The sequence below is a fragment of the Microchirus variegatus genome, assembly GCF_963457635.1.
Source record: "Microchirus variegatus genome assembly, chromosome: 10".
NCBI classification, from domain to species: Eukaryota; Metazoa; Chordata; class Actinopteri; order Pleuronectiformes; family Soleidae; genus Microchirus; species Microchirus variegatus.
The window spans coordinates 9,259,171-9,274,415 of record NC_139811.1 but is presented as its reverse complement, the minus strand read 5'-3'; the positions used below and the strand labels follow the sequence as shown (position 1 = coordinate 9,274,415).

The window sequence follows — 15,245 nt, the reverse complement described above, 5'->3', positions numbered from 1 at the left end:
TATAGAACGGTATCTGACATTCATTAAGTTCTGTCTATTCCAGTTCGTATTATTATTCATTAATTTTCTGTCCACTACACTTTCTAATTTTAAACAAAACTTTTCTACAAACTTTGCTATGTACGTTTGTAATTCGAACCCATTTCTACATTAGTATTAGTACATTAGTATTGATTACTGCGCAGTTGATGTCGTTATCACGGAAAAACGGAGGAAATAAATGTATGTATGTGTGTTTGACCCTTTATGGCTTCCGTACTTTTAAGTTTTGCGACATGTCGTAAAATGCCACTGTCGCAAACACTCACATGGAGACAACATGGCTGCCTCCGACATCCCCGCGGACTAGTGTAGTAGTTTCTTGTGGCGTAGTTAGCTGCACGTGAACGGACGTGTGTAGTTTTTCTCCGCTGTGGTGATTTACAGAGAGGGAAAACAGTGAATGAAGTTCTGAAAAAAACAAACAAAGAGACTCGTCCTGTTTTTCAGAGTGTTACATCTCACAGGCGGCGTGTGAGTGTGTGTGTGTGTGTGAAGCTGCTGACGGCTGACATCATGTTTGTGTTGGTGGAGATGATCGACACTGTCAGGATTCCTCCGTGGAATTTCCACAGAAAACTCAACGAGGCTATCGCCGAGGAGCTCAACAAGAAACTGGCCAATAAGGTGAGTGTGAGCGTGTCACAACTTCACAAACAGTTCCTATCACCAGGATAATAACAATCATTGAGCGACTACACTGTTTCTAGTACGTTATTTTGAACTACCACAAGGGGGAGACTGCTTCATTTCAGTCAGCTCACCACCTCATATCTTAGTCCATTCATTCATTAAGATTCGTGTTTTTCCTCATTAAAGTGTCCGTTTAAAAGTAAGAATCCCTAGTAATATGCTATTGTAATATGTTATGACGGACTTAATGTTTTTGTATTAGCCTGTAGAAAATACAGGTGAACATGTGCACTCAAGTCTGTTTATACATATTTTAGTAATATTGATGCTTTTACTGGAATATTCCCCCTGAAATTCTGTGTTCTTTACGTTGTTAAAAAAGCTGCTAAAGTCACAGGAGAAAATCTGCCTAAAGAACGAGGTCAATGTGAGATGAAAAAGAAAGGCAAATGTTTGTTCTCATTCTGCATTACAACGGTGTGATTCTTGGACACAATAGTGTGTGCAGGTCTGTCTCCCTAATGGCATATTATGAAGAAAATGTAATAGATTGAGTGTTGTGCAAGTAGGGCTTATTATTATTATGTTTCTGTGAGAAATAAACATGTTTTCTTCAGTCTGGAGAATATGATGTGTATGATCAGGACACTATTTAACTCATTGGCTGCCAATGACGTCTGATGAAAGAAGAGTACTCTTTTATTTTAGCAGTTTCGGTGTTTACAGCAGTCAAAAATGCTGTAAAACGCTTGGCAGTATGAGGCTCTCTGGGCTGAAAATAGCTGGCAGCCATGAGTTAATCTAAAATCTTAATTTGACACAGATTTTGGCTTGAAGAAACATTGTGCCTCCTATTTCGATTAATTTTTCATCCCTACTGTACATCAAAACTGCAACATCTAGTTTAACAAGCTCTTAGCAAAACACCTGTAACATTTATTTGTCCGTTTGTCTCTTAAATCAAAGTTGAAGTTAAGTTTTTTGCACACAGACGGTCGTGGAACAGTGGTAGAGCATCTTGTCTTTTCAAATGGGAGGTATTTTGTCACAGATGTGTCCCTGGGCAATAAGGAACATGTTGTTTTATGAGCTTTTTTAGCATGTTTTATGAGTCTGTGTTGCAGTCATGGTGGAACCCTGTACGTCCAGCATGTTTTTTTTTTTGTGTGAGCTGCACTCTCAGACCTTCTCTCATCACGTTCAGGTGGTTTACAACATCGGCCTCTGCGTCTGCTTGTACGACATCATTAAACTGGACGATTCCTACATATTCCCTGGAGACGGAGCCTCGCACACCAAAGGTATGAAGATGGTGTTGACATTGCTGTGATCTTTGTTGGTGCATGTCCCCCACACAATTGGATGGTGTGTGTATTTTTACTACTTTGAGTCCAGCAGTGATGTTGTTTGTTGTTTTCTCCCTTGGTCTTTCTGTCAGTTAATTTCAGGTATGTGGTTTTTCACCCCTTCCTCGACGAGATCCTGCTCGGCAAGATCAAGTACTGCAGTCAGGAGGGAGTTCACGGTAACTTCTCGTTTTGATATTTTTTGTTTGTCTGTCTCAATGTTTACTTTATGTTTCTCGAAGTATCAAAGTGCAGATTTGGATGACATTTTCTGGGGGTGGAGGTTACTGTAATGGCCCAAGGAAGCGAGAGAAATGTTTTGAAACTTTGGGGAAACTTGAGTTTTTGTTTAAAAGCATCAATTCTGCTCCGCATACAACACAATAAGTATAAACAGGCTGTTGGCTAGATTTTAGTTTAAAAAAGCTCCCAAGAGGAAAGAATCAGCTTTCTGTTTACAACATGTTCATGCCTGGTGATTTTTTTGTTTTGTTGTGTCTATATGGATGCAAATTATTTTCGATATGAGCTGAAACGCTCGTCTTGATGCATATTATATTATATAGATATTCAAAGTAAGAGACGGATTATACTCATTGCTTCATCTGTAGTACTTTTTAAAATGTATTTTATCTGATGCTGTATCTCTCTGTTTCAGTGACAATGGGCTTCTTTGATGACATCCTCATTCCGCCCGAGTCTCTACAACAGCCTGCAAAGTTGTATCCTACATCGTGATTCTGGGTTCCGCCTCTTAATATTAGTGCATCACATATGAAGTTCATTTTTATTGCTGCAGTTTCCCTACCTTAACTGCAACTGCGACAGCGACGAAGCAGAGCAAGTTTGGCTCTGGGAGTACGAGACGGATGAAGGGGCACACGACCTCTACATGGACCAGGGAGAGGAGATCCGTTTTCGGGTGACGGATGAAATCTTCGTGGATACTTCGCCGACGGGCCCGACTAAAGCGGCGACGGACACGCCGGCTCAACCGGGTCAGTCGACAGAACAGCCGGCGGAGGAAATCGTGGAGAAGAAGGAAGCGCCGTACACTCTGATTGTAAGGATACACCTCGTGATAAACACGTTTACATCACAAGGAGATCTGCTCAAATATACAAACAGTCGCAAAGTTGTTGATAAATGGGTGAATTTCCATTCAAAGTTTGGTTGATGCAGAGTCTCTGTAGGTTGAAGCCATGTTGACACAGTTTGCTTTACCACATTTCTCTGTTAGTTAATTGACCTCCACCAGGAGGTATAATGTTTTTCGCTAGAGTTTGTTTGTCTGTCTGTCTGTCTGTTAGCAACGTAACTCGAAAAGTCGTGGACAGATTTGGATGAAACGCTATCACTATTTTTATATTTTTTTGCCTTTAATGGATAGGATAGTGGAGAGAGACGGGAAACAGGAGGCAGAGAGGTGGGCAGTGACATGCAGGAAAGACCACTTGGTGATATTTTGTGGGGGTCTGCGCTCTCTGAGTGCTTTTCTAGTTAATTAATTAATTGATAAGCTGCTAAATGAATCACCATCTTTTCGATTTCTGCTTCTCAAGTATAAACACTTTCTGGTTTCTTAGCTCCATTTTGACAGTTAAAGGCAATATATTTGGTCTGTAAACAAAATACTCTGTCTTAGGTTATTGATATTTTACAATTTTCAAACATTTTATGGATAAATCTAATGTATTAATTGAGAAAGTAGTCCACAGATTAATCAATAATGAAAAATAATTATTAGTTACAGCCTCAGTGTTATTTATCTGTTAATGTTGACCTAATTGTATTTCATGTGTTATAGAGAAATAGCACACTGTCGCACTGTAATCGTCACTGTTATGACTGGTTTGTAGTGAAAGTCTTTGTCTTCACAAGCTGTTTTGGTCTGTTGTGACCAGGCTCTTGTTGCCCCACTCCCTGAGTGATGCAACATAGCGTTGTGCTTATCTGACTGCTCATGCTGTTGTTTCAGGGGACCATCTCTGAGCCGGGGCTGGGGCTGCTGTCCTGGTGGAACAGTTAGCACTGCAGCAGATATCCTCGTTTGGAGCAGGTCCATTCGAAAAGGACGAGGGACAGTCGGACCGGAGACAAAGAGCCTTGCTTTTTGAGAGACTCGAGACTGATCGTTTGGTAAACCAAGTTCTCAAAAACACCAACTTGTAAAGCGAACCACAACAAAGACTGACGTACTTCAACTTGGTGTGTTTCATGGGAGATTTTGACCCCAGAAATGAGAAGTTAAGCCACTTTTATTTAAATAAAATGGAATGCATTGTAACAACTTATAAAATCAGAGTTTTATGGATCAGTAGGTGCAGTTTAAAGGCCCAGTGTGTAAACTTTAGTTGACAATTTATTGATTTGGCACTTACCCCAGAATGAGCATTTTATATCTATATCAGGAGCCAGGTCAGCTTTACAGAGGTTGACATTTTGGACCACCGTGTCTTTAGTTTGATAATTATCAAACTAATTCCTTCTGACTGAAGGCGGCATAGGTTTCCAACACACTTTGAAGAGAAACATGAGGTGTGGAATATTCAGCTCCAATGGATCACACACTGTAACTTTTAATACTTTAATCCCTAATGACATGAGAACTAACTTACTTACAGACACTGAGCATGAAGCGGTGATATTTTGTTAGAAAATACCTGTTGGTCAGATGCCCTATGCATCATCAAGACTATATAATAATACAACATGATAACAATTGTGTTTATTTTTTCACATTTATTTGTGTATTGTGAATGCTACGTCTGACCCAAATACACATGCGCACAAACCTCGGTTTGTTTGACAGCCTTGACAACCTGAGAATTTTTCAATTTTGTGTGATTTATAAAAGTATATGAAAAAAAGATTACGTCCTCTACATCCTGCATTTTTGGGTTTTGCAGTGAAGGGCAGAGTCCTGCCCGTCTGCTTTGTCTGTTTGTTTGCAGCTCACGCGCACTTGTGTTTGTTGTACAACCGCAAATGTACTGAGCCGCTTCATGTGACCGCTGTGCGTGGCCTCTTCGTGTTCGTCTCAGGAACTGGGTCAGACAAAATAGACGCATGCATAAACGATGCCTACAGAAAGCTTTGCCTCACGACAGGAGAAATCTGTGTGTGAATAATAGGCCTCGGCTCACTGCATTGAAACACTTTTTCCTGTTGATTTTCTTTCACTCACTTTTATTTTATGTTTATTGGCGCAAGTTAAACACACACGTCATTGCTGCCACTTCCAAGTCACTGCTGCCACATCCTCTTCTTCAGAATATACCAACCTCACGTAGTTTCACTTTCCCCTCACGTAATCTTCACCTCTACTCTTCGACCATTGCTCTCTGTGCCGTCTTTAATGATGTTGACGCCATTATTTTTCAGGAATAGGAATTTTTCGGGATAGTGGCTAGCGCTGTTGCCTCAACAAGGTCAATGGCAACATGCGGAGTTTAATTGGACACTGTAAATTGACTGCAGGTATGAATGTGAGAGTGAATGGTTGTTAGTCTCTGTATGTTGGCTCTATGATGGACTGGCGACCTGTCCAGGTTGTGACCCTGCCTTTTGCCTTATGTCAGCTGGGAGAACTAGTGACTTGTAAAGCAGTTGTTTTTGATTTGCTGAATTATTGGATTCCGAAGGTTAGTTCAGTACTTCCTCCATGACTGTAGAACAGACTCCGTCTGACGCGGCAGGGTGTGTGATCGCAGGTTTTCATCAGTGCTGTTGCTAATATTGAGATTTTAGACATTTCCTTGCTAAACGTTGGAGATGAACCCACTTTTTTCAGGATTGTTAAATCTTTTTTAAAGGTGCATTATGTAATAAATCTAAAGCAACTGACCATAAAAAGACTCAGGAATAATGTTCATATAACAAACTGAACTCACCAACAACAACAGTACAGCCAAAATATTTGCATTAAAGAAAATATTTTGCAGACTGCAAATCGTGTTTATGTTTTGAAATCATGTTTTGGCATGTGGCGCCACCTACCGCCATCTACCAGTCATTGCAGTCAGTAGAGTCTCAGCTGCCGAGCAACCACAGGTTGCCAGTTATGTCAGAAAACAAAACCTAATAAACCTTGGTATTTTGAATTTGAATGTAGTAACCGTTTTTTTGGCCACATTCTTACATATGGTGCCTTTAACTGATCTACATTGGCATTGTTCGCTCCGATTCTTGTGACTCTTCCTGTGACGGCTCTCTGACCAATCAGTGCACGGCTCAGCTCGCTTGGAACCTACTAAAAAGAATACCAGGTACTCTCGCTAATGGAAAAGCAAAATAGCCGTAAAGTAAAGTTGCGCTAGGGGAAACGCGCCACTAGAGGCATCCTTTTAGAACACTGCGAGTTCACCTGAGGTGTGGAGTTAAAAAAACAAAACTGTTTTGGCAATGGGAGTTACACACTGGAGCTTTAATTCTCCACACTGCAGACGGGGACCAAACATGCCTCGCACATTTTCAGATTTTTGTTCAATTCGTTGTAAAGAAATGCAAAGTTTTTGCACATGACTGAGGTTAACAATACCTCTGTAAACAGATCACACTGTTATCACAACTGGTACTTGGTTTTAGATCACACCCTCTCTCTCTCTCACTCACTCACACACACACATACGGTCTCAGCACGTTCCTCCACAGCTGCGCAGACTCCTCGACTCCTCGCCTCCTCACACACACACACACACACCAGGGTTTTCCTACGCTCTGCGTGGATTCAGTCGACTTGTTTATTTAATTACGCATTATATAATACGCACCGACCAAGCACTCACACACACACACACACGGATCATCCACCAGCGCAGTAAGTAGCATTTTTTGTTGTTGTAATTTATGCACAATGTGTTTGTTCGTGTGTGTGTGTGTGTGTGTGAGTGTCGGTGTGTTTTGATTGACATGATCGACAGGTCAAGCGCGAGGGGGTTTATTTATGTGTGATGTTTAAAGGAGGGACAGTGACAGTGACAGGGACACGTCCATCACGTCTGAGCTCAGCTGCTCCTCCATGCGCGTGCGTGGCGTCAACTTGTATCGAAGTCCATCAGAACCGCGTGTCCGTGCACACCTGACCTGACACGTTTATGTGAGGTTACTGCAGAGGTTACGGCTCGCGCTCACCGATGTCTCTATCGAATAATAAGGAAGAAGGAAGAAAGTGCACTGGACTCATGGGACAAATCTCACACACACACACACACACACACACACACACCCCCGCCCACACTATTGCATTAACGGTAGTGGTTTTTCATCATCATCATCATCATCATCATCATGGTACAGGGAGCAGATTTGACCGTGACCTCTGCCTCAAGAGCCATGACCTTATTATTTGTCTTAAATCTTAATTACTACACACACACACACACACGCACACGCACCATTTGGACTTCTTGTTGTTGTTTTTGTGCCACGTCCTGTGCAAACGCTGTGTTAAGTGTTGTTGTTGTTGTTGTTGTTGTATATTCGATCGCTGTGTGTGTAGTCGTGTTGTGGGGATACGTTTGGGAATTGGCCGCTGACGTCACGAACGCACCACTGGAGTGGGGGCGTTCGGTTCTGCAGCTGCTCTGACGTCACGCGCGTCACACACACGCACTCTATAGGAATTCAGCCTATAGAAGAGTGTGCATCATGTGCATCCAACTGCAAGGCAAGGTTACCTAGAAGAAAAAGGCATGGATTCTCCTAAGTGTAACTTGAACTGACTTGATTTAAAGGTCCAGTGTGTAACATTTACCTGCGTTTATTGACAGAAATGTAATGTACTACCTACATGTAAGGTTAGAGTAGTGTACAATCACTGTTTTTGTAGCCGTAGGGCGCTTTTTCCACTAGTATGACTTGGCTCGGCACGTTTTATTTTACTTTTAGCAAGTTGAGGCAATCGTAGCAGTAAATGTGACGTCGACAGTAGGGATGGGAATCTCGTGTCTCACAATACGATTCGATTCCGATTCTTAGGGTCACGATTCGATTCGAAATCGATTCTCGATTCACATGATTCTCGATACAAGTCTAGATTCTAAAAAGTCAATATGTAACAGAGGCGTCTGGTGTATTTAGTGACAGCACTGATGCCTGATCATGTGTATAGAAAGAGAAGATACAAGAAAATAGAGCAAATAAAATCAAACTGTATTAACGAAATATGTCAGATTTTTGCTTTATAAATCCCTTAAATTGTTTGTGGTGGCTGATTTGAAGGCACACTTCGCTCAGCATGTCTAAAGCCTTTGCTCTCCCTGATGTCTCTCCTCACAGAAAAGTCCTCTTCTGACTCCGAGTGACAGCGCTGACCTGGATAACCACCGCTGATCCTGAGTCTGTCTTCTTCACACAGACTGAATCACTGATTCACCAGTGGACAGACTGTGGAGCCTGCAGCTCAAGTAGAAGCATCAGTACTGCGTCCTCATCATCCTCCTCCTCCTCCTCCGTGACTCATCTGACATGACGGACCCCGGTCTCACGTCTCCCTCTGGGACTCCTCTCCGCTCCCCCAGCACCTCCCTCACTCTCTCCTTCCCCTTCCTGAGGGAGAGGAGCCGGGTGTGGGAGGAGGGGAAGGAGCAACCGTTACGTCGGGATCTGCCCAGTCCACTGCCAACCAAACGCACGCGCACCTACTCAGCGTGAGTATGATTTTTACATTTTTTTTTTTAATGTATCATCAACCAAATTATAGATATATTTTTAATTTGAAGGCAAACAAATCTTCCTGTTTTCATGTATATGAAAAAAAATGTTGTTGTCGTCATCTCACCTCTCTTGCTCTTGCATCGTCTTCCTCTTCCTGTGTTAGTTTGGTCTATTTATAATAACTTTTTTTTATCCTGCCATAGTGGGTTACATGCATGGGTCTTTGTGTGGATAGTGGGGAAGATCACAGAGGGAAAGTTGTGTTGTGTCTGTGTGGAAAGTTGTCAGCTTCACACAACTCTCTCTGTGTGATTGTCAGTACAGTGGTGTTAAGATTTCACGTTGCTCAGCAACATTCCCACAATGCTTACAGGAAGTTCTTAATTTGATATCAAGTCAGGACAAGACAACAACAAGTTCAAAGAGACGGATACAAACAGGTTCTAATGTGACTGGAAACACAAAGGGAGCGAGTTCTGCTGCTCAAAAATCCTGTGGTTTGGTGTGTAAGAAACTCCAGAAGTACTTTGACTTGAGTCGTGAGTAAAGGATCTGTGTACTGCTGTTGTTATGAATATTAAATATCCCACACACACAGAACGAGGTTGATTTGATCAGCACTTCATCCTCTCACTTCTCACAAGGGTCTGAGCCGCGGGTTTGGACTGTGAACTTTTCTTTCTTCTTGTTTTCACTCTCTGCTTGAGTCATTTTTGTGCTTAATGTGAGAACTGTGCCGTCTCTCCTCCTCCTCCTCCTCCTCCTCCTCCTCCTCCTCCTCCTCCTCCAGGACAGTCCGTGCTCACTCAGGTCCGGTGTTTAAGGGCGTGTGCAAGAATTTCTCCAGGTCACAAGGTCACGGCTTCATACGACCCTCCCATGGTGGAGAAGACATCTTTGTTCACGTGTCAGAGTGAGTGCAACACAAGCTAATAAACACACTCACCTGGTTGTAAGTGGGGGGGGGGGGGGGGAAAGAGAGCTATTTATTTCCACTCTCCGAGGACACTGTGGCACCTGCAGTACATGAACAACGAGTACAGCGCCTCCTCTGTGCTGGGTTTAGTCTACTTTTTTTTATTTAGGTCAAGCTATGCTTCAGATTTTTTAGCCTCTAAAAAAAAAAAAACATGTGAAATTTTGATATGATATATGTTATATTTTACCCAAACATCTGCATCATGGCTATGGCAGCCCAACAAATATCTAACTAAAGCTTTCTGCAAAATGAACTGCAACTTTAAAAGTATATAGTTAGATTTCTGTTAGTTTCCTAACCCTACTAGCACCTCTACAACATAGTCATTATGATGTTGTGTCCTGTTCTGTGAGTCCATATGTTAACACTTGTGATTGTGGCAGGGTGGGTTAGTGGTTAGCACTGTTGCTTCACAGCAAAAAGGTGCTGGGTTTGATTCCCGATGTCTGTGTGGGTTTCCTCAAGATCAACCCTCCATCCTGCTCTTTTCCAGTCCTTATTTGCTGTAATTACTTTAGTAGTAAAGTTAGTCAGTTGTAGAAAGTCAGTTATTCTTGCTGTGTCAAATATTAACAACCTGCAGAGGCGCAGCTTGTGAACAGGCAAGGCAGGCAACTGCTTCGGGCCCCGAGCCGATAGGGGGCCCCCCCAACACTTGGAGCCTGAGGGCTGTTTTTACTGAAATGTGCAGTGACCAGGCGCCTCCCCGTTCTCCTTTAACAACAATGGGCGATTTGCAATGACATCTCAGTAGGAAACCTCCCTAAAGGGGCCCCACCTCACTTTAACCTGTGTGAAGTTATCGTTCTGCAAGTTGGAAAATGAAGAGGATTATTTGCATATCTATCATATTATTTGCATTACATATGTGTAATGCATATTTTTTCTCAGTTATTTACAGTATTTTATTGTTCTATATATTTATATTGTTTTATAATGTGGGTTCTTTACAGTATAATGTATTTTTTTACTAAGTTTATATAATTTTTTAAAATGTATTTACAGTATTTTATTGTTCTTTACATTTATATTTTCACATGCTTTTTAATTACAAGGTTTTTCCATGTTATTTCATTCATTTTGAAAGAAAAAAAGTTTTTTGAACTCATACATTTTTCATTGGTGTCAGATTATTTATAACATAAAGGTGATGAACACTGGTTGGAAGGGCCCCCTGGAAATGTTTGCTTAGGGCCCCTACAGACTCTAGAATCGCCTCTGACAACCTGTAAATGAATCAGCTGTAGAGATGCCCGGTGTGTAATTAATTTAATTGTGGACAGAGCTGAGCTTGCTGTGTCCTCTGTGTCCTCCTCCTTATTCATTTTTTAGTCCCACTGAGATCAATTATTTCCTTTATAAGGTAGAGTTGGCTGAGATAGCAGCAGCAGCAGCAGCAGCAGCAGCAGCAGCAGCAGCAGCAGCAGCAGCAGCAGCAGCAGCAGCAGCAGCAGCAGCAGCAGCAGCAGCAGCAGCAGCAGCACGGTTGCAGTACAGTTGCAACACTTATCTAAAACACTTGCACAACCTCGACAGCCAAACATTCACTTCTCTAGTCTTCAAGCTAAGCTAAGCTACAGCTGAAACGGTCTACAGTACGATATTGTCTGGCATGTTTATAATTTGTAAGCTGTTTAAACCACATAAAAAAAGGAAAATAGTAATTGTAAAGGGCGTAATATAGACAAATGTCTTCAAACCATCTGAGTCTCTCTGTGTTTCTGAGTATTGCAGTGTTTGGACCTTGCGTTGCCTGGTGTCTGACTGAAAACAAGTCAAGTCAAGTCAACTTTGTTTCTAGTGCACATTTAAAAAACCCCAAGTGCTTTACACATTTAAAGGCACAGCAACATAAAAGGTATAAAAACGCAAAATCTACATAGAATTTTCCAGGATTTTTCAAACTCGTCACGTGAAGGCCAAGGAATAAGCGATAAAAGCGGCACATTTAATTTCCGTGGGTAACTATTTGCAAAGTTTAGGGGCAGCGATCGCACCAAGTTTGTGGTGAAATCTACTGCTCAATAAACCCGGTCGATCAGTTCTCCCCCACGCTGCCGCTGTAGCCATATAAAACGCTCCCTCAGTCAGGTCTGATAGTATTGCATGGCAGAGCCCATTTGTACAAGGACGCAACGTATAAATAATGTAAAATTGTTCAACTTTGCAGTGAAAAACCTCAAACCTCATCTTTTTTTCCCCCCTCCGTTTCAGCGTCGATGGGGAGTACGTCCCAGTAGAGGGCGACGAGGTCACGTACAAAGTGTGCCGGGTCCCACCCAAGAACCTGAAGGTGCAGGCGGTGGAGGTGAAGATCACGCATCTCAACCCGGGCACAAAACACGAGACCTGGTCTGGGCAGATCATCAGCTCATAGAACCCCCGAGCTCCGGGCTCTGACGGGTGGAGCTGTGCAGGGTTGGTAAAGGTGCTCTGGGACTAAAAAACATTTTCTTAAAAAAAACATGTTTTACCTACACAGCATAGTGTTAGTAGCTGGTGTCGACAGATGTTTGTCCTCAGCTGATAAACTGTTTACTACACTAGTGATTTTGCTGTATATGTAAAAAAAAAATAACCCATCATTTCTTCATTCTTTTACATTACATTTATTTGTATTTTCAGTTCAAAATCAGTTGGGAGCGGACTTGAGTTTAAAGTTACGTGATTATTTTCTTCGCCTGTGTCAAACTGTACAGATCTGAGTGTTTGTGCAAGGTTAAAAAACGCTGCGTTCAGTTTTACTTCCCTTTCGTTGCAACTGTTATGCACTTGTTTACTTCTCCGCGGGGTCACATGACAAATCTTCACTGTTGCTACACAGCAGAGCAGACTTTGGAAAGACTGGCTTTACATGACAGAAATAATGGATGGAGAAAAGAACGTAGTTCAGGGATTTATTTGAAATTACAGCTGTTTTTAAACTTTAGATTCTCAAATAAAGCCGACACAATGTCTTAAATATCATTGGTTCAAGAGAGAATTGGAGTAAGTTAGAAGAACTATGACTTATACAGAATATTAAATCAAAATATATAACGGTAAAAGTCATGCATGTCCTCGGTTGTCTTGTCTCGTGTGGGTATTTATTTGAGTTCATTATTTATTCGACCATCTTCTTCCATTTATTTTTTTACTTTTTTTGTTGAAAACACCATAAAAAAGCGTGCACTGAGGAAATTTGGACATTCCACTATACTACGAGAACTGCCACGGCGTCCCAGACTTTGATTTGTTGAGCCATGAGTCGTTTAAAAGAAAACAGAACTCTTTCTAAATCTCTTTTTCTAAAAGTAGAAGAGAAAGCGTGTACGTGTATGTATCTGTGTGCGATTATTCATCGTCATGGTCGGAACTACATGACTTCACAGCTGGTGCCAATAGTCATAGAGATGTTGTTTGTAGTTCTAACTTTAGTGTAATGTCATCGTCTATAATGTCTGTCCCGTAGAGTCTTATCTGTCGAGCGTCACAACACTTTGTTTTGTTTGTTTGTATGTTTCTCTCACATTGACGAGCACTTTCTTTTGTGGGCGACCCCCATGACTATACTTCTTTTGAGCCTTGAAAGAACATTAAAGCATTTTAAGATTCACAGGTTTTAGTGGAGCTGTCTTTTCTTCAGGCTTCCTGTTTTAAGTGAGACTGTGGCCAGGCATCATTTTCTGGTTGTCCAGTTGTTCGAGCAAAGGTAAAAGAGTGTTTTTTTTTAAAGGGTGAAACCTGGCCAAGACCTAACATTGCAGATATAAAACGGAAGAAGCGGTTAAAGAATTCAACTTGCGCATCTAAAAATGTCTTTGGGAATCTGCCTCCAGCACTTTCTTTCTGAGTTTAAAACATTTAGTGAGATTAACTCACTTAAGCTTCAAGTCCCGTCTGCCCAAATAGAAAGCCCTGGTGACATTTACCTGTACTTTTTTTGCTTTAAAGGTGCATTATCTAATAAATCTAAAGCAACTGGCCATAAAATCCTCCTAATATGTGACAGAGACTCAGGAATAATGTTCATATAACAAACTGAACTCACAAACAACAACAGTACAGACAAAATATTTGCATTAAAAAAAAAACCTTTGAGGACTGCAAATCATGTTTGTTTTTAAATCATATTATATGGCATGTGGCGCCACCTACTGCCCTTTACCAATCATTGCAGTCAGTAGAGTCTCAGCTGCCGAGCAACCGCGGGGTTGCCAGTCACGTCAGAAAGCAAAACCTAATAAACCTTGGTATTTTGAATTTGAATGTAGTACCCGTTTTTTGGCCACATTCTGACATATGGCGCCTTTAAAGGTGCATTATGTAATAAATCTAAAGCAACTGGCCATAAAATCCACCTAATGTCACAGAGACTCATAAATAATATTCATATAACAAACTGAACTCACCAACAACAACAGTACAGCCAACATATTTGCATTTAAAAAAAAAGAAATTTGTTTTGGCATGTGGCGCCACCTACCGCTGTCTACAAATCATTACAGTCGCATAGCAGACCAATGTTACCCTAGAGTAGGAGTCCGAGCAAAACACGGTAAACTGTCAAGCATTTGCAATACGTTTAAGTAGTTACTGATCATTTGTTATCGTGGCACAAACATTCACATGCACTCCTAATGGAACTAATTACATACTGCGGTCAAAATAATTTACCAGTTATGACATGCTCTTAAAGTGAAACCTTCCACTACATGTGTGTGTATGTGGTGTTTGTTTTGTTTGGAACCAAGCACATTCTATATAAATGTAATGAAGAATAATTCTGCATATTTGCTTACAAATGTTCACTTTATTCTTTGTTGGTGACATAAACACGTGAACCTTAAGACTGGATCATTATGGCTGTAAAGGTTAAAGTGTGCTATATGTACAAGCAACCAGTCAGACTTTCTTTATGCCTGTTGCTATTGAATAAACAATGATGTATGGAAGATTCCAGTGGAACATTTCTAGTCACGGCTTCTGAACTGCGATGCGTTCCTGTTGTTGCAGAGTGCCGTAACAGCCCGACCTGCGCCACCTGTTGACAGAGAAGGTTTAAACAAAGGCTTTTCAGACGCCTCTGAGCCTCTGAGCAGAGCAGGAAAGTCAACACTGAGTTTACGGTTTAACACCTGAGGCGACGACTGTTAGGGCAGCTTCTCATAGCTGAGTTTATTGTCAATGTTTTGTTGTTTGTTAGGAAAGTGGTGGCGGTTTGCTGAGTCACTGTCAATATGTATCTTCTGTAAATGTGATATGTGTGTGATATGTGTGACATTCAGTTCAGTCTAGTCTGGTCAGTAAAGGGCCGGTCAAGTGAGAAAAAGCAACTGTTCAGTATAGAGGCTGTCATCATGTCGCACACTCTTAGAAATAAAAGTGCCGAGAACCCTTTTGGAGGGTTCCACCAAGAACCCTTTTAAAACCCTTTATTCAGGAAAGGGGTTTTAAAGGGTTCTCTGGATCAAAATGGTTCTTACTGGAACCATTAGTGTTACCGAGAACCCTTGAAAAACCCTTTTCTCCAGGAAAGGGTTTTTCAGAAGCAAATGGTTCCAGGTAGAACCTCAGCCCTTGTAGAAGGAGCCTTTATTGGAACCCTTATT

General features: G+C 41.5%; 2 protein-coding genes across 2 annotated transcripts; both read left to right on the top strand.

Annotated features, from left to right (window-relative positions):
* Window positions 1-345: 345 nt before the first annotated feature.
* Window positions 346-4,824, top strand: polr3h (polymerase (RNA) III (DNA directed) polypeptide H). The gene is made up of 6 exons (XM_083896040.1): window positions 346-666; window positions 1,877-1,973; window positions 2,111-2,197; window positions 2,677-2,740; window positions 2,847-3,081; window positions 3,997-4,824. Exons 1-6 carry the CDS (start codon window positions 556-558, stop codon window positions 4,045-4,047), a joined length of 645 nt encoding a protein of 214 aa, XP_083752166.1. The 5' UTR covers window positions 346-555; the 3' UTR covers window positions 4,048-4,824.
* Window positions 4,825-8,486: 3,662 nt separating this feature from the next.
* csdc2b (cold shock domain containing C2, RNA binding b) lies at window positions 8,487-12,031 on the top strand (the record flags this gene model as incomplete). Its single annotated transcript, XM_083895969.1, has 3 exons — window positions 8,487-8,668; window positions 9,466-9,588; window positions 11,869-12,031. 3 exons carry the CDS (start codon window positions 8,487-8,489, stop codon window positions 12,029-12,031), a joined length of 468 nt encoding a protein of 155 aa, XP_083752095.1.
* Window positions 12,032-15,245: the final 3,214 nt, after the last annotated feature.

Coding starts and splice junctions, on each gene's coding strand:
- polr3h (XM_083896040.1), top strand. CDS start 556: ATGTTTGTGTTGGTGGAGATGATCGACACTGTCAGGATTCCTCCGTGG. Junction 667..1,876: donor ACAAGAAACTGGCCAATAAG/GTGAGTGTGAGC, acceptor CATCACGTTCAG/GTGGTTTACAACATCGGCCT. Junction 2,198..2,676: donor CAGTCAGGAGGGAGTTCACG/GTAACTTCTCGT, acceptor TCTCTGTTTCAG/TGACAATGGGCTTCTTTGAT.